The 17,693-nt window shown below is 41.0% G+C and overlaps 1 protein-coding gene across 1 annotated transcript in view; it reads left to right on the top strand.

Moving 5' to 3' along the window:
• The window catches only part of ZSWIM8 (zinc finger SWIM-type containing 8), a 105,358-nt gene that overhangs the window by 44,334 nt on the left and 43,331 nt on the right, over nt 1-17,693 (top strand). Inside the window, exons 10-11 of the mRNA XM_068258030.1 lie at nt 3,025-3,208; nt 11,645-11,743. Of these exons, the coding sequence (XP_068114131.1) occupies nt 3,025-3,208; nt 11,645-11,743 (283 nt within the window). The remainder of the gene's footprint in view (nt 1-3,024; nt 3,209-11,644; nt 11,744-17,693) is intronic.

The following is a 17,693-nucleotide window of genomic DNA, read 5'->3' as shown; positions in this document are numbered from 1 at the left end:
CTGCTTTTTGGTACTTTTTAAATTTCAAAGTGTTGAAAAGTTATTTAAAATACGGGCCATTCTCTCAAATGCTGATATACAGTACCTCCAGACACAGCTAGCAAAATGCAATCCTTCAGCTAGTAAATTACGTTCTGAGAATCCCCCATGAGGAGAGGGACTAGTCCAAAACCTGTCGGTTCTGTCAGATTGTGGACAGTGTCAGATAGTGGTCCATTAATGTTCTCAGTATTTTTCCCAGGAGTTAAGACTGTCCTATTCTCCCCCGCCCCATTTTTTACCACTTTAAAATCTCCTGAAAAATCAGAGAGGTTTGACTTAGTTTCACCACTTCTTTCTTCCAGCTGCTGCTCTCACAGATCTGCTAAAATGCATCTGGGAGTTATTTTATAAATAGGTGATCAAAATGTCTACAGATGAGTTTGGCTAATGATTTGGCATAGAGGTTATTTGCCAGCAGAACCAAAGAAAAGCAAATGCAGACAGTGGCCCATATGCAATTAACTTTTTCTTCTGAGACTTCCACTAAATCAGGCCTTTTCCTCCTCCCTCCCTGCAGAGTCGTGAGCGGCCTGTTGCCATGGAGATGCAACCCACTCTTATCGCCTGCTCGCAACTCTGCAGGGAGAGGGGAATGAGAGGAATCCGGTCGCCAATCGACTGGCTGGATTTATCCGGTCCGCGGGTTGTAGTTTGCCCATCGCTGTCCTAGGTGATATTTCCTCACCTGGCAATATAATGCCTATTGAACCATCTGGTAACAAGAAAATACTCAAAATTTTGATAGTAACTTTTCACCGACGTTTTGATACTTTTTCAGCTGCAAAGTGCGAAAACGTATTTTAAAGAGACACTGAAGCGAAAAAAAATATATGATATAATGAATTGGTTGTGTACTATGAATAATTACTAGAAGATTAGCAGCAAAGAAAATATTCTCATATTTTTATTTTCAAGTGTATAGTGTTTTTTCTAATACTGCATGATTCTCTAATATGTGCAGATTACACAACACTCAGCATTCAAAATGATTCTTTCAGAGCAGTCTGTGAACTAATGAACTCTCCTCTGCCAGAGGAAAAGTAAATCGTTCAATTACAGTTGAGATAATAAAAGTCAGAAGACAGCCCTCTCCAGGACTTTTGAAAGTCGTAGAGATAATGGCTTTTTTGTATACAGATAACAACTGGAGTTTCTTAAAGGGGAACTGAAGAGAGAGGTATATGGAGACTGTCATGTTTATTTTCTTTTAGACAATACCAGTTGTCTGGCAGCCCTGCTGATCCTCTGCCTCTAATACTATTAGCCATAGCCCCTGAACAAGCATGCAGCAGATCAGGTGTTTCAGTGGTTCAGACTTATAAGTCTGATCTGACAAGACTAGCTGCATGCTTGTTTCTGGTTTTAATCAGATACTACTGCAGAGAAATAGACCAGCAGGGCTGCCAGGCAACTGGTATTGATTAAAAGGAAAAAAACATGACAGCCTCCATATACCTCTCTCTTCATTTCCCCTTTAACTCTTCTTGTACTGGAAACAATTAGACTGATGTATCTGATCTTAATGTTTTATTTCTTAGCTGTACTACACATATAAATCATAATATCATAGTTTTTTTTTTTTTTTTTTGCTTCAGTGTCTCTTTAAAGAGGATATGAAAAATCTCCTAGGAGAAAACTCAGAAGAAAAAAGTAAATTGCATATGGGCCTGTATATCAAGGAGCATATATAGGTCTAAAAAAAAAGTAGAATAGTGGAACAGTAAATTATAGGGTTGCATACAGATCTATTAATTGACCCATAGACAGTCCAATGGGTAATAATGAATGGGTACAATGAATACTTGTTAGATATGTTTTTAAATCTATAATCTCCTTGATGACCTGGTGTAAAATATAGCAGGATCAGGTACATTATTATTATTATTACATTGATTTCCAGCTTGTGTTCTCTAGAGATCTCTAGCAATGAAGAAGCTTAGGCCTAGTACACATGGGCTGATATTCTAAAAGAATGACCAGTATACAGGTATTTTGTTTATTTTAGTTTTTATAACTGAGGCAACAATATGGTCTAAACTGAATATCCATCGCCACCTGTAAAAAGGAATAAAATGGTTCCTACCAAACTGAATTACCATTAAACTTCATTATTGGGAATCGATTTAAAAAAAAAATCGGCAAGCTACTTACCTAAGGAGAGAGAAGGCTCTGGGTCCTAAAGAGCTTTCCCACTCCTCTTTCGGTCCCCTTTCCAGTGCTGGCTTCCCGGTAGCAGTGTTCAACCAATCTGCATGCACGAGCGCCCTCTCTCGCGCACTTGCATGTGTGCACTATGGAACCGCCTGTCTTTGGGAGGATTTTGCTCCAGAAGACTTCCGAAGCTCGCCATAGTGGGGTATTCAGACGGGACATCCATCGCTTAACGGAGGGGACTGGGAGAGGATCAGGAAGGCTCTATAGGACCCCAGAGCCTTCCCTCTCCTTAGGTAAGTATCTTGCAGATTTTTTTTTTTAATTGATGCGCACTAACTTTAAGTATCCATATAACCATTTTTGGTACATTTTCACTCACAGCAAGCTTTTACACTCTAGCTAACACTTAACAAATATCTGTGAGATATTAGCAACTGGTAAAAAGTAGCTAAGTGACTTTCTTTTCAGAATTGTGATTAGCATGTAAATGGCTTCTGTACCTGTATTCATAATAAATATGCGCTGGGATTAATTTCAAGTGTCCATTGAGAGTACTTTAGATGAAAGGTAGCTTTGTTAGCTGCACAGAAATATTTTTCTATTAAAATGTATATGTGGAGAATAAGTTTTCTTAAGTCATGAATATATGTCATGAATATATAATTGGTTTATGAGTGACGGCTTGTTTAATGGTTTTCTTGCTTAGTGTACAATGCTATGAAAAATGAATAGCCCCCTTCCTGACTTCTTGTTTTGTGCTCTACTCTTATGTAGTTAATCTATTGATACTTAAAATCTTTTTGAATTGTTTTTTGTTTGTTTTTTTAGGTGAAACTGGCATACCAGGAGTCTGAAATTGTGTCACTTTTGAAGAAAATCCCATTGGACAGCAATGAAATGAACACTATTCGTGAGCGAGCCAAGGAGCTACGGGATGGCACGTTGTGCGATTATCGACCTGTGCTTCCGCTTATGTTGGCCAGTTTTATATTTGATGTCCTGTGTACTCCAGGTATGGCAACTAAAACAGATTACAATTTTATAAACAAACACTAAACATCAGACGTTCTTTAAAACATCAGAATACAGAATTATATTAAAAGGAGTCTCTTTCACAGGTAATTAAATCCAGTTTAGGTTTATGAGTTGCACTTCAGCCTATGTTTGCATTAAAAAGCATTGCTCCTGGATGTGTTATTACTGAACAAGCTTTCCACAGCAAAACAGAGCAAAAGGGCTCCAGGAAATTTGGGCACACCATGCGCTGCCATAGGCCGTAATGTGAAGTACGGTTATAGCGGCACTTAGACAGTAACTTGGGCCCCATCAAATAAGGGAGCCCAGATTACTCTAAAAACCGCGTAATTGGGCTGCCAGCAATAGCTGTCGAATTACAGCTTTCCCCTGAGTCCATGGTGGCCTGGAGAGGGAATACTAATAAACGTTACCAGAACTTTTGCAGGAGCAGAGTGTGCCGTTTTTTGGCTTCATCATGTGCCCAAATTTCCCGGTGCCGTTTTTGCATGTATGCTTCCACGGGACTTCTAAAATAATCTAATACATGACTGTCCAGTTGTATCTGATACTGGCAGCTAATCTTGTTCCAAAAAGAAAAAGGAAATGTTTTCATGGGTTGGTTTATAGAGAAAATAAAAATACATTTGTAAAGAATTATAGTAGAAAATGCAGAGGATTTATGTCCTGTCTGTGTGTAATATAAAAGCGTCTTTGATTACATTCTGCCATAGGATGCCTGAATTGAGAGAGAAACGGAGGTGGCCATATTTATTTCCTTTTAAACAGTACCAATCGCCTCACATTCCTGCTGATCACTCTGGCTGCAGTAGTGTCTGGTTCACACACCTGAAACAAGCATGCGGCTTATTCTAGTCAGTTTTCAGTCAGAAACATCTGAGCTGCATATGCTTGTTTAGGGTCTATGCCTAAGATATTAGAGGCAGAGGATCAGTAGGACAGGCAGGCAACTGGTAGTGTTTAAAAGGAAATTAATATGGCAGCCTTCATATCCCTCTCACTTCAGGTGTACTTTCAAGCAGACAGGAGCTCAGAACTTCCTCTCTGCTGTAAGAGTACAATACCCATTAAAGAAAAACACTTTTGTTACAGCTGATACAAATCGTACAATAATTCTGCTTTGTTTTTACTTCCTGATTACATGGAAGCAGACATATTGTTAACATCCTGTGCTTTCAAATGAGCTTATCTGCAATGACAGTCGGCTGACACAGGGGAGAGATCAAATTACAACTTGTAATTAGACACAGATAAGGGGGAATTAGACAGGCTAAACTCTCTAAATACATACATACATACTGTACAGTGGGGGAGGAAGGAGAACCATTTCTTTAACTTTTTTTCAGCCATTGGCCTCAATTCACACTAAGCTTTATCAAACACTTTATCAAACGTTTGATAATTTACCTCATGAGTAAAATCTAAAGTGTTTGATAAAGCTTAGTGAATTGAGGCCATTGTCTCTATAATTTTTCAGGTTGTTGGCTATGTCTAAAGGGGCCCATACACCTAACGATTTTCCCGCCGATATACAGCAGATTCGATCACTGTGATTGAATCTGCTGTGAAATCGTTGCGCAAACGCTGACAGAACGATCGATTTCCTTTCGAAATAAATCGTTCCCGTCGATCCGTCCGTGCGGAAGATTTTGCTTGATTGCCGGCGAGTCGGGAGTGCGTCGATAGCGGCGTTCGAATGCCTGAAGACCGACGCTAGCGGCAATACATTACCTGCTCCGGCCAGCGCGTGTCCCCTGGTCTCCGCTGTCCCTTCTCCGTGCTCGGCTCCTCCAGCTTCACTGAACTTGCTGTCCCGGCAGGAAGTTTAAACAGTAGAGCACCCTCTACTGTTTAAACTTCCCCGGCAGGAAGTTCAGTGAAGCTGTAGGAGCCGAGCACGGAGAAGGGACAGCGGAGACCAGGGGACACGCGCCGGCCAGAGCAGGTAATGTATGCGGAAGAAGGGGGCGGCGGCAGCTTTACAGACTGTGATCGGTTTCATGCTGAAATCGATTCACAATCTGTTTGCAGTAAAGGCAGCCATACGATCCCTCTCTGATCAGAATCGATCAGAGAGGGATCTATCTGTTGGTCGAATCTGATGGCAAATTGACCAGTGTATGGCTACCTTAAAGCATTTGGTTTTAAATAAATGGAAGTAACTGAGTTAAAAGGTACAGATTTTTTTCTTGTTAACTTGGCTACCATAATTTCTAGTATAATGTGATAAATTTAGTTTTTGTATTTTTTCTTTACGTTTGACAAACGTACATTTTCTTTTTATTTGTTCTTTTTTTCTTCTTTTTCCTATCAAAACTACTTACGAATTTTGTAGTAAAAGTAATTGTGGTACAAATAATAGGTAGATGGTTTCCCCCTAATCTGCTGTACCATTCAGTGGAATACATTATTTTCTTATTGTGCTGCAAGTACAGGTACGTTGACATTCAGACACCACTAGAGGGCATACAAAAACTATGGTAAAATCCTTAACGTGCTTTAAGCAGTTTCACATATATATTTTTTTCTAATAATTTCCAGAAATGTAACCTTGTACCAAAAAAGGATGTATAAGTTTATATTTTTGCATGGCTAAAACTTGCAGCCACCAATCTCTCGCTTTTTTGTTTGTTAAATGAGTACGATTTACTTGATTGCCACAATGGAGGAGATGGTAAAAGTTTTTATGTCTGTTAAAAGATTTACACGTTTAAAAACAATCAGATTCCCTTGCAGCTGGCTGGTGTGTTTTGAAACCAGGGGAAGTGCCTAGTGCACAGTGATGGTGCTCACCTTGCACTGGCATTGTTGTTGGGATTTTCTCAGATCTTTTGAAGGAGGCAGCAGAGTTCTGTGTTGATAATTACTTTAGGCCACATTCACAGTGGTGAGTTGCGGTGCGGCATAGCAGCCGCCTTGTATTGCGGCTTGGTGCACGGCAATGCACCACCTCTGCGAGGTTCATAGTGCCATGTGTGCATTGTGGTACAGTGCGCTACAGCAAGAAAAGAGTCGGTTGGTTGCAGAAAGCAAGCCAGTGGTACAGCACTGAGACTTGGGTCGGGTGTGTGATTTATGTAGTCATTTTTGGGAGTTCAGTGGCAATCTAAATCCACCCGAGTCATAAAGTGAAGCTTTCTCTGAAGCCTAACTGCAGGAGGAGGGACAGGAAGTCAGAGAAAAATGTGTAGTGGTAACACAGACAGCTGTAACAACCCACATATGCAAACTACACACTTTCCAAAACTGAAATTTAAAAAAATGGAGTTTGCTTGTCTCTACCCTTCCTAGATGATTTCTATATCTTCAAGTATTTTAACCCTCAGACTGCCACCGACGTCTGTGGGTGTTCTGTGTTTTTGTATCCACATGCCATGGACGTGTAAAGGCTTTTTAACCACTTTTTACACATCTCTACATCCTCTGTGACTTCAGCCAAGCCACAAGGATGTAGATATATGATTTTTTATTTTTTGCAGCACAGCGGTGCACGATCGGCTCGCTCCCACACGCCCCCGCCGGCACTGTAGCTCTAGCACTAATTGATTTAAAGAAGTACATATTCCCTTTACTAATTAGTGACCCCCCTCAGGGATGATCAATCACTGCTGTACCCAACAGCAGTGATAGTTCTTCACTCCCCCTCCATGCAGAGATCGCTGCAAAAAAACAGCTTGCTCCTTACTGGTTGAAGGAAGAAGCGTAGTCACGTGACATGAGTTGGGACACAATTGCAGCCGGAAGAAGACGGAAGCCTGGAAGAAAACCTCCCTACCGCTTGGCTGCAATTGAAGACAGAAGCCTGGGTAAGTTTAACCCTCCCTTACCCGTCTGGCTGCTGCACCCTCCCGAACTAGGCCCGGTTCGTGTCTCCCCCCCCCCCCCCCCCCCCAGATAACCACCCCCAGTGGATATTGCTCCTTAATGGTCTGTTTCTTCACTAGGGTGAAGTAACGTTCCGCTCTCCCATTGCCCCCCAATGCAGGGCTTCATCTTCTGTTTCCAGTCTGCTGGGCTTAGCGGTCTGGAAAAATTGGTCCTGCAGTAAACTGATCTGTTTAAACAGATGGAGATGAACGGATCCATAGGTTAACTTTGGGTCTGTTCGCATCCGTTCTGTTTGTAAAGTATCCGTTCCAATCCGCAAACGGACCATTTTTTAACGCAGGTGTGAACCGGACCTTACTGCAAATCTACACAGCATGAATAGGGACATGTGAAATGCTTTTACTGCCAGATTTGATGAGTCCATTGTACAATAGATTTTCATAATAATTAGTATAATTCTGTATCATAATAATTAGCATACTTCTCAATCCTCTCAAATGTATTTTCACATTAAAAATACAATCCTTCTGACTAATTTGTGCTTTGGTACATGTAGTTTTGGGCAGGACATTTAATAAGCACAATACAAACATAGCTGACACTGGTGTGTAGCTTTAGTAAAAAATAGCTGTCTGTCTTGCTGCATAACACTGATATACCTGCCATTACTCTGGTGCTTGCCAGAGCTCTTTTGAACCTGTGCAAATCTTGGTGCCCCAACGAAAGCTGCCTTGCAGGCCTCATTTGGTACTGCCTTCTAATTGTATTTTACTAGATCTGTAACATTGCAGAAGCCAGCTCTCCTTAGAGTACCCAAGGCAGATAGTTATATAGGTTATTGGACACATAGGCATGTTCTCTGCCCAATCACATGCCGCTGTGTCCTTCTGGTGCTGCTGTCAGTCCCCCGCCCCTTCTCCCCTCCCAGGCACCGCTTTCCCTCCTGAAAGCTAGCGACAATCTGAATGTCGCTAGCCTCCTTTTCCCCCTTCCAGCCATCAGTCACCTGCTCCACAGCCTCATCCATTGCCTCGCTCCCCCACCTCCGTCACCTCACTCTCCGCCTCCACTGCCATCCTCCAATCAGCAAACAAACCCGTGATCCAGGAAGTACTTCGGGGTTGTGGCCATCTTGGATTTCCTCCGCTGGTGATTGCATGTTACCGACTGCGGAAGATAATCGAGGCCTCAGAGAGCAACGTGGAGCAGCGCAGATGCATCCGGGAGGTGGCGTAAAGCAGGTGGTATGTTTTATTTTTTTTAATTTTCATGCCGCCTCGGGTTCTCTTTAAAGCGGAACTGAACTCAGAAGTCCTCTCTGCTCTAAAAGATACACAACAGCATAATAATGGCATGACAGTCATGTGACACGGGGAGAGATCAAATTACAACTTGTGATTAGACGCAAATGAGGGGAAATTAAACTCTCTAAATATGTACAGGGTGTATTGCTCAAGGTTTTCCTTCTGTTCTGTGCAAGAGTTCAGGTCCACTCAGTAGTTCTCTTTACCACACAGTAAAACAAGTGTTTTTGTAGATACAGAATTTGCCAGTCAAACTGGCCGATGAAGTAAGAAGGAAAAGGAAATTGTAATTTCTAATATTTCATATATTTCTGACTTTTTTTTAAGAATAGTTTTATCAGCACCCTACAGCATAAATAATGCTGTAACTGTCACATATGGTCTGTGATCTGTCAGCAGTGTTACATAGTCCAGGTTTCCAAGGGCATTTACAGATTTTGGAGATTAGTTCTCAAATGATTTGCCTGTGATAGTCAGCATTGGCCAGTGGTGCAGTACAGTTCCTCTTGCATAGTTCATTTAGCATTGACTAGCTACTCCAGTTCTTGAATCTCTAGACACTTCAGGCTCACTCCAGATAATTATATGTTAATCAAGCATGCTATTATGTTGAGTAGTTTTCACTGAGTGTATTATTAAGATGGAAAGAAAAACACTCACTAACCCCCAAAAGAGTATATATCTGTTTTGAATGGATATCAGCAGCATTTTATTAGTAGGGACTAGACCGGACTTCTATGTGTTTTTCTTCTTTAAATATGTTTTGGATTGAATGTACATTCTTTTCAGTTCATCTCCCTGATTTATACAATTTAATGTGCCGTCAACGTACGTGGTTTCTAAAAAGACATACATTTAGTTCTCTGGATTCTGATTAAATTGATGCAGTCACACTGTTCTGATAAATGCTTATATAATTTTGTTATCTTTAGCATGGCTGCAGCTGGAACAAAGATTGCATTGTTCATAACTGGATGATTTGGTGAATAATCGTTCAAATCTCTGACTAATGTACCTACTCGGAGGAAAATTAAATGATCAACTTTCCCATCAGTGGGTAATGAAATCAGGAATGGGAATGATCCATCATTTTCACATACACAGTTTGTCCTCGCAAGTTGTAACGCTTAGTATCCTGAGAGTAGAAGGGGAGACTGGTTTTATATACAAAGCAAAAGCCAAAATCTTAATGAAACAAACTGTACGCTTTATTTGTTTGGAGATTACAGTTGAATACAGTCAGGGCACATTCACTTACCAACTAAGCCTATGTAAACCATACAGTTTCTTAACCCATTAACAGCTTCAAACGAAAACATTTTTTGAAAGCTGCTGTGCACTTTAAACCTGTGTCGGCAAATCTTGCTTGGCTGCCTAGTGCAGCCAAACAAGCTGGTGGCAAGGAGCAGTTATAATTAGCTGTTCCCGGAAGGCTTCTTCTCTTACTCCACCCGTGGCTCTGAACTTTCGACAGGTCTTCTGGGTCCCAATCACACCCGATGACATGACGTGATCGGGATCCAGGAGACCGTGTCAGCGTTACAGCACCACGCGGTGCTGAAAGAGGGTTGATGGAAGAGACTCTTTCATTATGACCCCCCTGGTGGTGCTGTAAAGCAGACATGGTCTCCTGGATCCCTATCACATGTCATATCATGTGATTGGAACCGAGAAGACATGTTGGGATTACATTGCTGCTGCGGTGGAGCAAGAGGAAGCCAGTCTAGCCATCCGGAGAGGTTACTAGAAAAGCTCCCTGCCGTCCACTCTGCATACCCTGCCTAGTCTGCCAGGCTGTGGAAGCCACAATTCCCCTGCGGCAGGAGAAATTTGGCCCTGCAGACAAATAAAGTTTTACTTTGACTGCTTTAGGGTTAAAAGCAGCAAAGCTGTCAAAGTGTCATTATAGTTTCTGTGCAATTACAGCTTGGGCTTATATGTTTGCTTTACAGATATTATGATGGTGGGTTGTTTGTGGATTATGGTACAAAGCTTCACACAAAGTAGAATATTGCCTGAATTTCAAACTTGGTGATGAATGTTGAAACTGGTTAATCTTGCTTCATCTGTGGCAGCATAATTTTTCTGAAGCCATAAAATAACTCTCCAGTCTTCACACACAACTTTATCTGCTGAAAGTTAGAGTCTAGGTCCTGTGAAGCAATGCAAACCTGTGCAACCAATATACATGTTTCTCTCTTGTCTTTTGTCTGCTCTGAGATTGTATTTTGTGTAGATACGTTTTGTAGAACAAGATGATAGGTAGAAATAGGTGGACAGATAGATGAACAAGATGATGCAGAGATAGATGAACAAGATTATATGTACAGATCCAGATGGACAGATAGATACTGGGGGAGTATTGGTTAAAAAATAAAAAAGGTTAAAATAAGAATTGAATGTGTAGTGATTTATGTTTAGCTGGTACTTTTGGAACAAGTGCATCTGCTGCTGGTCTCCTTTGACAATTAAAGGCGGGGCCAGAATTTCCCCTTTATCATGATCACTGTGATTAGATATCAGTGATCGTGTGATTAGGAGGTGTTTAAAGAAAACCTGTACTGAGAAAAACCTTTGGGGGGAGGGGGGGGAGTCTCATTGGGACCCTGAGGCTTCCCCCTACCGAGGTGAGTACCTCCCAGGAGAACTTTTTTTGTTACAGGGTCTCTTTAACTGCTCACTGGGTTGATCTATTAAGGTGGCCATACATTGTTAGATTTATGGTAGCTCGTGTAAACAATCAGTATCTTCTGATCAGTATCTACGTTATTCACAGTTTACCTGTTTTAGATCTCTGCACTGTAATATCTTTCTGTCATGAAATCTTGTTTAACATTGACCTCGTCATTGCAGCAGCTTGCTTTGTACTTCCAAATGCAGTACAAGGCTATGCAAAACCTCAATCGCACACTGCTGCTGTTGCAGAAATTATTCTATGGGACAGAAAAGTGCTGCAGTAATGAAACAGTCCAAGGAAACTTGACATTTCTGTAGAATCATATTATGTTTTATGAGGGAAGAGGGGTTATGGAGGAAGTTGAGAGGCTACAAGATGTCCTACAGCGAGGAAGTGGCCAGCAGTGATTCGCTGTACCTGTAAGTTCTGTAGCCTATATACTTTTAAATGCATTCTTTTACAATCATTCCTATGAAATCATAATATAATAAAATCTACTGAACTGGAACTTTAAGTGTAAGATTGATGTTTTTTTGAGAGTAAGCATATATTGGCTGACATTTGCATGTTTACTGCTCATGGACTAGTTTTGTTTCTTTTTCAGTGGTATCCCCAACAGGTTCCCGGCCTCCAAGTCGTAACCGTAACAATGAGATGCCTGGGGATGAAGAGCTGGGCTTTGAAGCAGCTGTTGCTGCATTAGGTAGGTACACCGTAAAAATATATATCCACTTTTCACATGATGTTTGCTTTGTGAGTGTTCTTATTTAATATAAAGGAAACACTTGACATTCTGGTTTTATATGACAAGACAAGACAAATAACATTTATATCGCGCTTTTCTCCTGGCGGACTCAAAGCGCCAGAGCAGCAGCCACTAGGACGCGCGCTATAGGCAGTAGCAGTGTTAGGGAGACTTGCCAAAGATCTCCTACTGAATAGGTGCTGGCTTACTGAACAGGCAGAGCCGAGATTCGAACCCTGGTCTCCCATGTCAGAGGCAGAGCCCTTACCCATTACACCATCCAGCCACCATATATAGTAGAGTATTGTACCCTGCTAGCCACAGACAAAGCAGAAGGTTTGAATACAGATGATACTATTAATTGGCAGACTTAAGCTTTGACTTAAGAATGTAAAAATCTCTTTGATTGTTTTCATTCCTAGTTTTCTTTAGTTCTGTATTGACTACATTTTTCAACAGGCTGAATTGCTTCCTGTACATTTTAGTTGCTTTTTGCTACATTTTATAATCCCTGGTCACACATTGTATATTTACATATTTATATAGCTCTGTCACGTTTCTCTTTGTGCTTTCCAGAGTTCATTGCACTAATCTTATCACTCCCTGTCCCTAAAGGAACTCTGAAGCTAATATCCTTAATGCTGTGTAGAGCCAATTTGAGGATTTTCCAATTACTCGCTAGTATATTTTTGTGGTAATAAACTTTAGCATCCAGAGGAGACCTTTGAAAAGCAGAAGATGGTACAGATAATGTATACAGATAACATTCTTTACAAGCATTCATTTAGGGAACCTAGTATAGCAATACCAGTGTTAACCCCTAACTGCCACGCTTAAACAGGCACTGAAAAGACATATATAGTAGAATGTAATCTATTATTCAGGATACCAAATTTTACATTAATTATCCTGCTTGTCAGCATCAGAAAACCGTCCTATGTATGTCTGTCTATTGGTATGTAACTCTGCCCTTCCAGTGATGTTTAGCCTAGGCTATTTAGTTATGCAGCCTTCCATCCCAGAGGACAAGTGTTATTTCTGCTCAATTTGGAACACACACGCAAACATTTACGCAGTGCTGCACTTTGCCGGCAGTAATAATGTCACCACTTTTGATAAATTTAGGAATGTAAATCGGGGTGAGGAAAAGTTATTACTGCGAAAAAAAACTGACTAATTATGAATCTTGATAAATGTTAGCGGATTTAGTCATTAAGTTGCTTACAGCAAAGTTCCTTTTTTAAATGTGCCAGTTTATGTAGAAGAAAGCTCTAGCATCCACCACTGTGCTGCAAAATACCCTTTTTTTTTCCTGTTTCGAAAGATTACCGTAAAGGTAGTGCTATTCCAAACAGCAGTCATTTTACCATGTCGCTTGCTTTTAATGGGCGGTCATTTTGTTTCCTGCATGAATGGATCTCACAGTACTGATGTTTTTTTATATATAATCCAACGCATCAGAGAATTATATAATTACGCTTACTAGATGGTCGATGCAAGATATGGAGGATCTCTATTATACACCTGCCAAAGCTTGTTTTTATTTCAATATTCCAAATCAAAGTTGTGTTTTCCAACAACTTTTATGGGAAAAAAAAAGAGAAACATATCAACAAATAAAAAGAAGGTGGCCAGATAATGGGACAGCCTGCCCCATGTGTCTTATGTCAATTATGTGAGGTTAAAAATGGAACTGGCTTTGAGACTAGTATGTGTATGAGCAAATAAACAGTATGAGCAAGTTAAGGGATGATAAACTGCTACAGTGACCTCCTTTTTTTTTTTTTTTTTTTGTTTAAAGCAAAACTGGCACGACCTACAATTAAAAATATGCCTCCCAGTTATTCAGCCTGTGTTTGAATGAAAGCAGTGTCATCTAGATAAAGTTCATCATTCTCTGTCACGTTCAGCTACTACTGCCAGGTGCCATTTTTCTTAATAATGTCATGTCCAGCCTATCCTGTAAGCACCACACTGCCATTTTGTCAGCGTGCACAACAAAAAGTTTGTTTTTTAAACTGAAGGTGCATACATATGCTAGATGTGACTCGCTGAGCCAGGAATCAAGCGTGTGTACAGGCATCCTGTGAGCTTATTTAAAAATCCAGCATTGCGGCTTTTTTAATGACTGTGACCCAATTACCCTTCCGGCCAGAAACCCCTCTGTTATGCATCATGCCACTGTACCTCCTCACCCTGTCTGCTTATGCCCAAAATCTCCCCGGGTCAGCTTTTTCCAGTATACCTTATTCCTGATTACCCTATGGATGTCATGCCTACAGGGGCACCTCCCCACAATGATGTCTGCATAATGTAATGTAAATGATGCATGTAACTGGTGTAGATAGGAAAGCATATCATTGGAATGCTGTGATACAGACCCATTATTGCTGAATGAAGAAACCCTGTCAGTAGCTGCAGGTCATTAAATGAGTAGTGGAAAAGAGGGAAAAGTTCCACTTAGCTTAGAGGGCAGATTTATTCTTGGAAGTGGTAAGAGGTACAAATAACCCTTATACCAGTGCATGGAAATACTGTATATGGATTAGCAGGCAAAGCATGAGCGATCCACTGTGAATAATCTCATGCTGTGTATAGGGACAGTTTGCTATGAATTCTGGTACAAGCCCTGCAAGTGTATAGGAATGTATATATTCTGTTTACTATCTGTAGCCATTACCTTTCATCATTTACAGAGCCAGATTTATCCTTCTATGAAGTTCTCTTCTTTCTGTGAACCAAACATTTACTGCTTTGTTCCTTGAGACCACAAACGACCTTAGAGGAGCTAATTGCAAGGTCTCCATTAAGACACTGATATGCTGAAACACAAGCCAGCAATGTACTTGTACAATGGCTGAGTTCTAACACTTTCCTCTACTGTGGCATCATCAAGTGTCCCCATGAATTATGGATTGCTGGAAGAAATTCACTCTGTGCCCTGTTCGTCCTTTTTAAAAAGCAAGGTTTTAGTGAGAGCGTGACAGTAAATTGCCTGCTCAAGAATGTAGATCTAAAACCATGTTTAGTTGCTGTCACCATTAAGCTACCTTGAAGTAAATATCTGAGAAATATAAATGCTTTGGTACCATATACAGTAACCAAAATATCCCAATTTTAAAGTGACATTAGTGAGGGGGATATGGAGGCTACAATATTTATCTACTTTTAAACAATTCCAGTTGCCTAGCTGTCCTGCTGTAGCTTTTTTCATCTGAATGAAGCACCTGAAATAAGCATGTAGGCCTGGTGCACACCAAAAACCGCTAGCAGATCCGCAAAATGCTAGCAGATTTTGAAAGCTTTTTCTTATTTTTCTGTAGCGTTTCAGCTAGCGTTTTGCGGTTTTGTGTAGCGGTTTTGGTGTAGTAGATTTCATGTATTGTTACATTAAGCTGTTACTGAACAGCTACTGTAACAAAAAACGCCTGGCAAACCGCTCTGAAGTGCCGTTTTTCAGAGCGGTTTGCGGTTTTCCTATACTTAACATTGAGGCAGAAACGCATCCGCAATCCAAAATCTGCAGCAGCCCGGGAGTATGCATTTCTGCAAAACGCCTCCCGCTCTGGTGTGCACCAGCCCATTGAAATACATTACCCTAGCGGATCCGCACCCGCAAGCAGATCGCAAACAGCAGCGGAAACGCTCCGGTGTGCACTAGGCCGTAGTGAGTGTAATCAAACCTTAAACAGAATACCTGATTTGCTTGCTCATTCTGGCTCTGTAAATGAAAGTATTGGAGGCAGGGGATCAGCAGGACAGTTAACGATCAGCAATAAATATGACAGCTTCCATATCCCTTTTACTACTTGGTCACTTAAGAGACATTGGCCTCAATTCACTAAGATCATGCTAGAGATAATAAGGCAAGAGAAAACTTACCTCCACACGTGAGAGAGAGTTATCTTACCTCTTCATTCCTTAAGTTATCTCTCCTGTAGTTAATTTACCTCCTCTGTAGTTAATTTACCTCCTCTGTAGTTATTTTCACATGCAGCTAATTAACAGCCTGTCTTTAACTCTGGAGTTATTTTAAGGATTGGAGAGTTAATTTAAAGACAGAAGAGTTAACTTTAGGCTTGCCTGAGGTAAAATGTTTCCTGAATACTACATGCCTTATCACCATGGTAACAACTCTAGGAGAGTTATTAAAGACAGGAGATAAGTTTAGTGAATTGAGGCCATTGGCCTCTATTCACTAAGCTTATCTCCTGTCTTTAAAGAGAAACTCCGACCAAGAATTGAACTTTATCCCAATTAGAAGCTGATACCCCCTTTTACGTGAGAAATCTATTCCTTTCCACAAACAGACCATCAGGGGGCGCTGTATGACAGATATTGTGGTGAAACCCCTCCCACAAGAAACTCTGAGGACCGTGATACTCCTGGCAGTTTCCTGTCTGTGAACCTTGTTGCATTGCGGGAAATAGCAGTTTCCAACTGCCAAAAAAGCATGCAGAAGCTACATCACCTGCCAACAGTAAAAATGTCACCATGTGATAAATTTCAGAATGTAAATCAGGGATTTTACAATGGGCAAACACTGACTAAATCATTTATACATAATTATTGTAAAAATGAAGCACTTTTTTATTAAATTATTTTCACAGGAGTTTCTCTTTAAAAACGTTTTGGAGCTGTTTCTAGTGTTATCACCATGGTGAGAAGGCATGTAGTATTTACTAAACAATTTACCTCAGGCAAAGTTAACTCTTCTGTCTTTAAGTTAAGGAGAGATCTCTTTAAGTTAACTTTCTCTCCTTAACTTAAAAATGTACGCAATGCGGCCCGCCGACCTCTGAGGTCGGCAAGCTGCCAGCGGGGGACTGGAGCAGCAGTGAGTGACTACGAGGGCACAGGGTGGCTGCATGGGGCTGGTAGAAGCCCCAGGTAAGTGAAACTCATTTTTTTATTTTGCTTGGGCCTTCCCTTTAAAACAACTACAGAATTCTAAAGTTAAAGACAGGCTGTTATATAACTGCATGTGAAAATAACTACAGATGAGGTAATTTAAAGAGGAACTGTCGCGAAAATTTAAACCGCATATAGATAAGAAGTACATTTCTTCCAGAGTAAAATGAGCCATAAATTACTTTTCTCCTATGTTGCTGTCACTTACAGTAGGTAGTAGAAATCTGACATTACCGACAGATTTTGGGCTAGTCCATCTCTCCATAGGGGATTCTCAGCATGGCCTTTATTCTTTATACAGACATTCGCTGAAAAATCTTTATACAAAGATGCTGACCAGCCTCCCTGCTCACTGCACACTATTTTGACAGTTGGGTGGAGCAACTGCCATTCACTAAGTGCTTTTAAAAATAAAGAAAACCCTGAGAACCCCCTATAAGAAGATGGGCTAGTCCAAAATCTGTCCGTAATGTGGAATTTCTACTACCTACTGTAAATAACAGCAACATAGAGAAAAGTAATTTATTTATTGCTCATTTTACTCTGGAAGAAATGTACTTCTTAAGGTGGCCATACACTGGTCGATTTGCCATCAGATCGAACAACAGATAGATTCCCCCCCCCCCCCCCCCGACACACACACACACACACACACACACACACACACACACACACACACACACACACACACACACACACACACACACACACACACACACACACACACACACACACACACACACACACACACACACACACACACACATACATTACCTGATCCGGCTAGTGCGAGTCCCCCGATCTCAGCTGTCTTCTTCTCCGCACTCGGCTCCAGCTTCACTGAACTTCTTGCCAGGAAAAGTTTAAACAGTAAAGGGCGCTCTACTGTTTGAACTTCCTGCTGGGACAGGAAGTGAAGCCAGCTGGAACCCGGAGCCCAGCGGAGAAGAAGACAGCGGAGACCATGGGACTTGCGCCGGTGAAGCAGGTAATGTAT

This window comes from Hyperolius riggenbachi, chromosome 10 (assembly GCF_040937935.1).
Source record: "Hyperolius riggenbachi isolate aHypRig1 chromosome 10, aHypRig1.pri, whole genome shotgun sequence".
Classification (NCBI taxonomy): domain Eukaryota; kingdom Metazoa; phylum Chordata; class Amphibia; order Anura; family Hyperoliidae; genus Hyperolius; species Hyperolius riggenbachi.
Note: the sequence above shows the minus strand (reverse complement) of the source record. Positions and strands in the feature narration are given on the sequence as shown.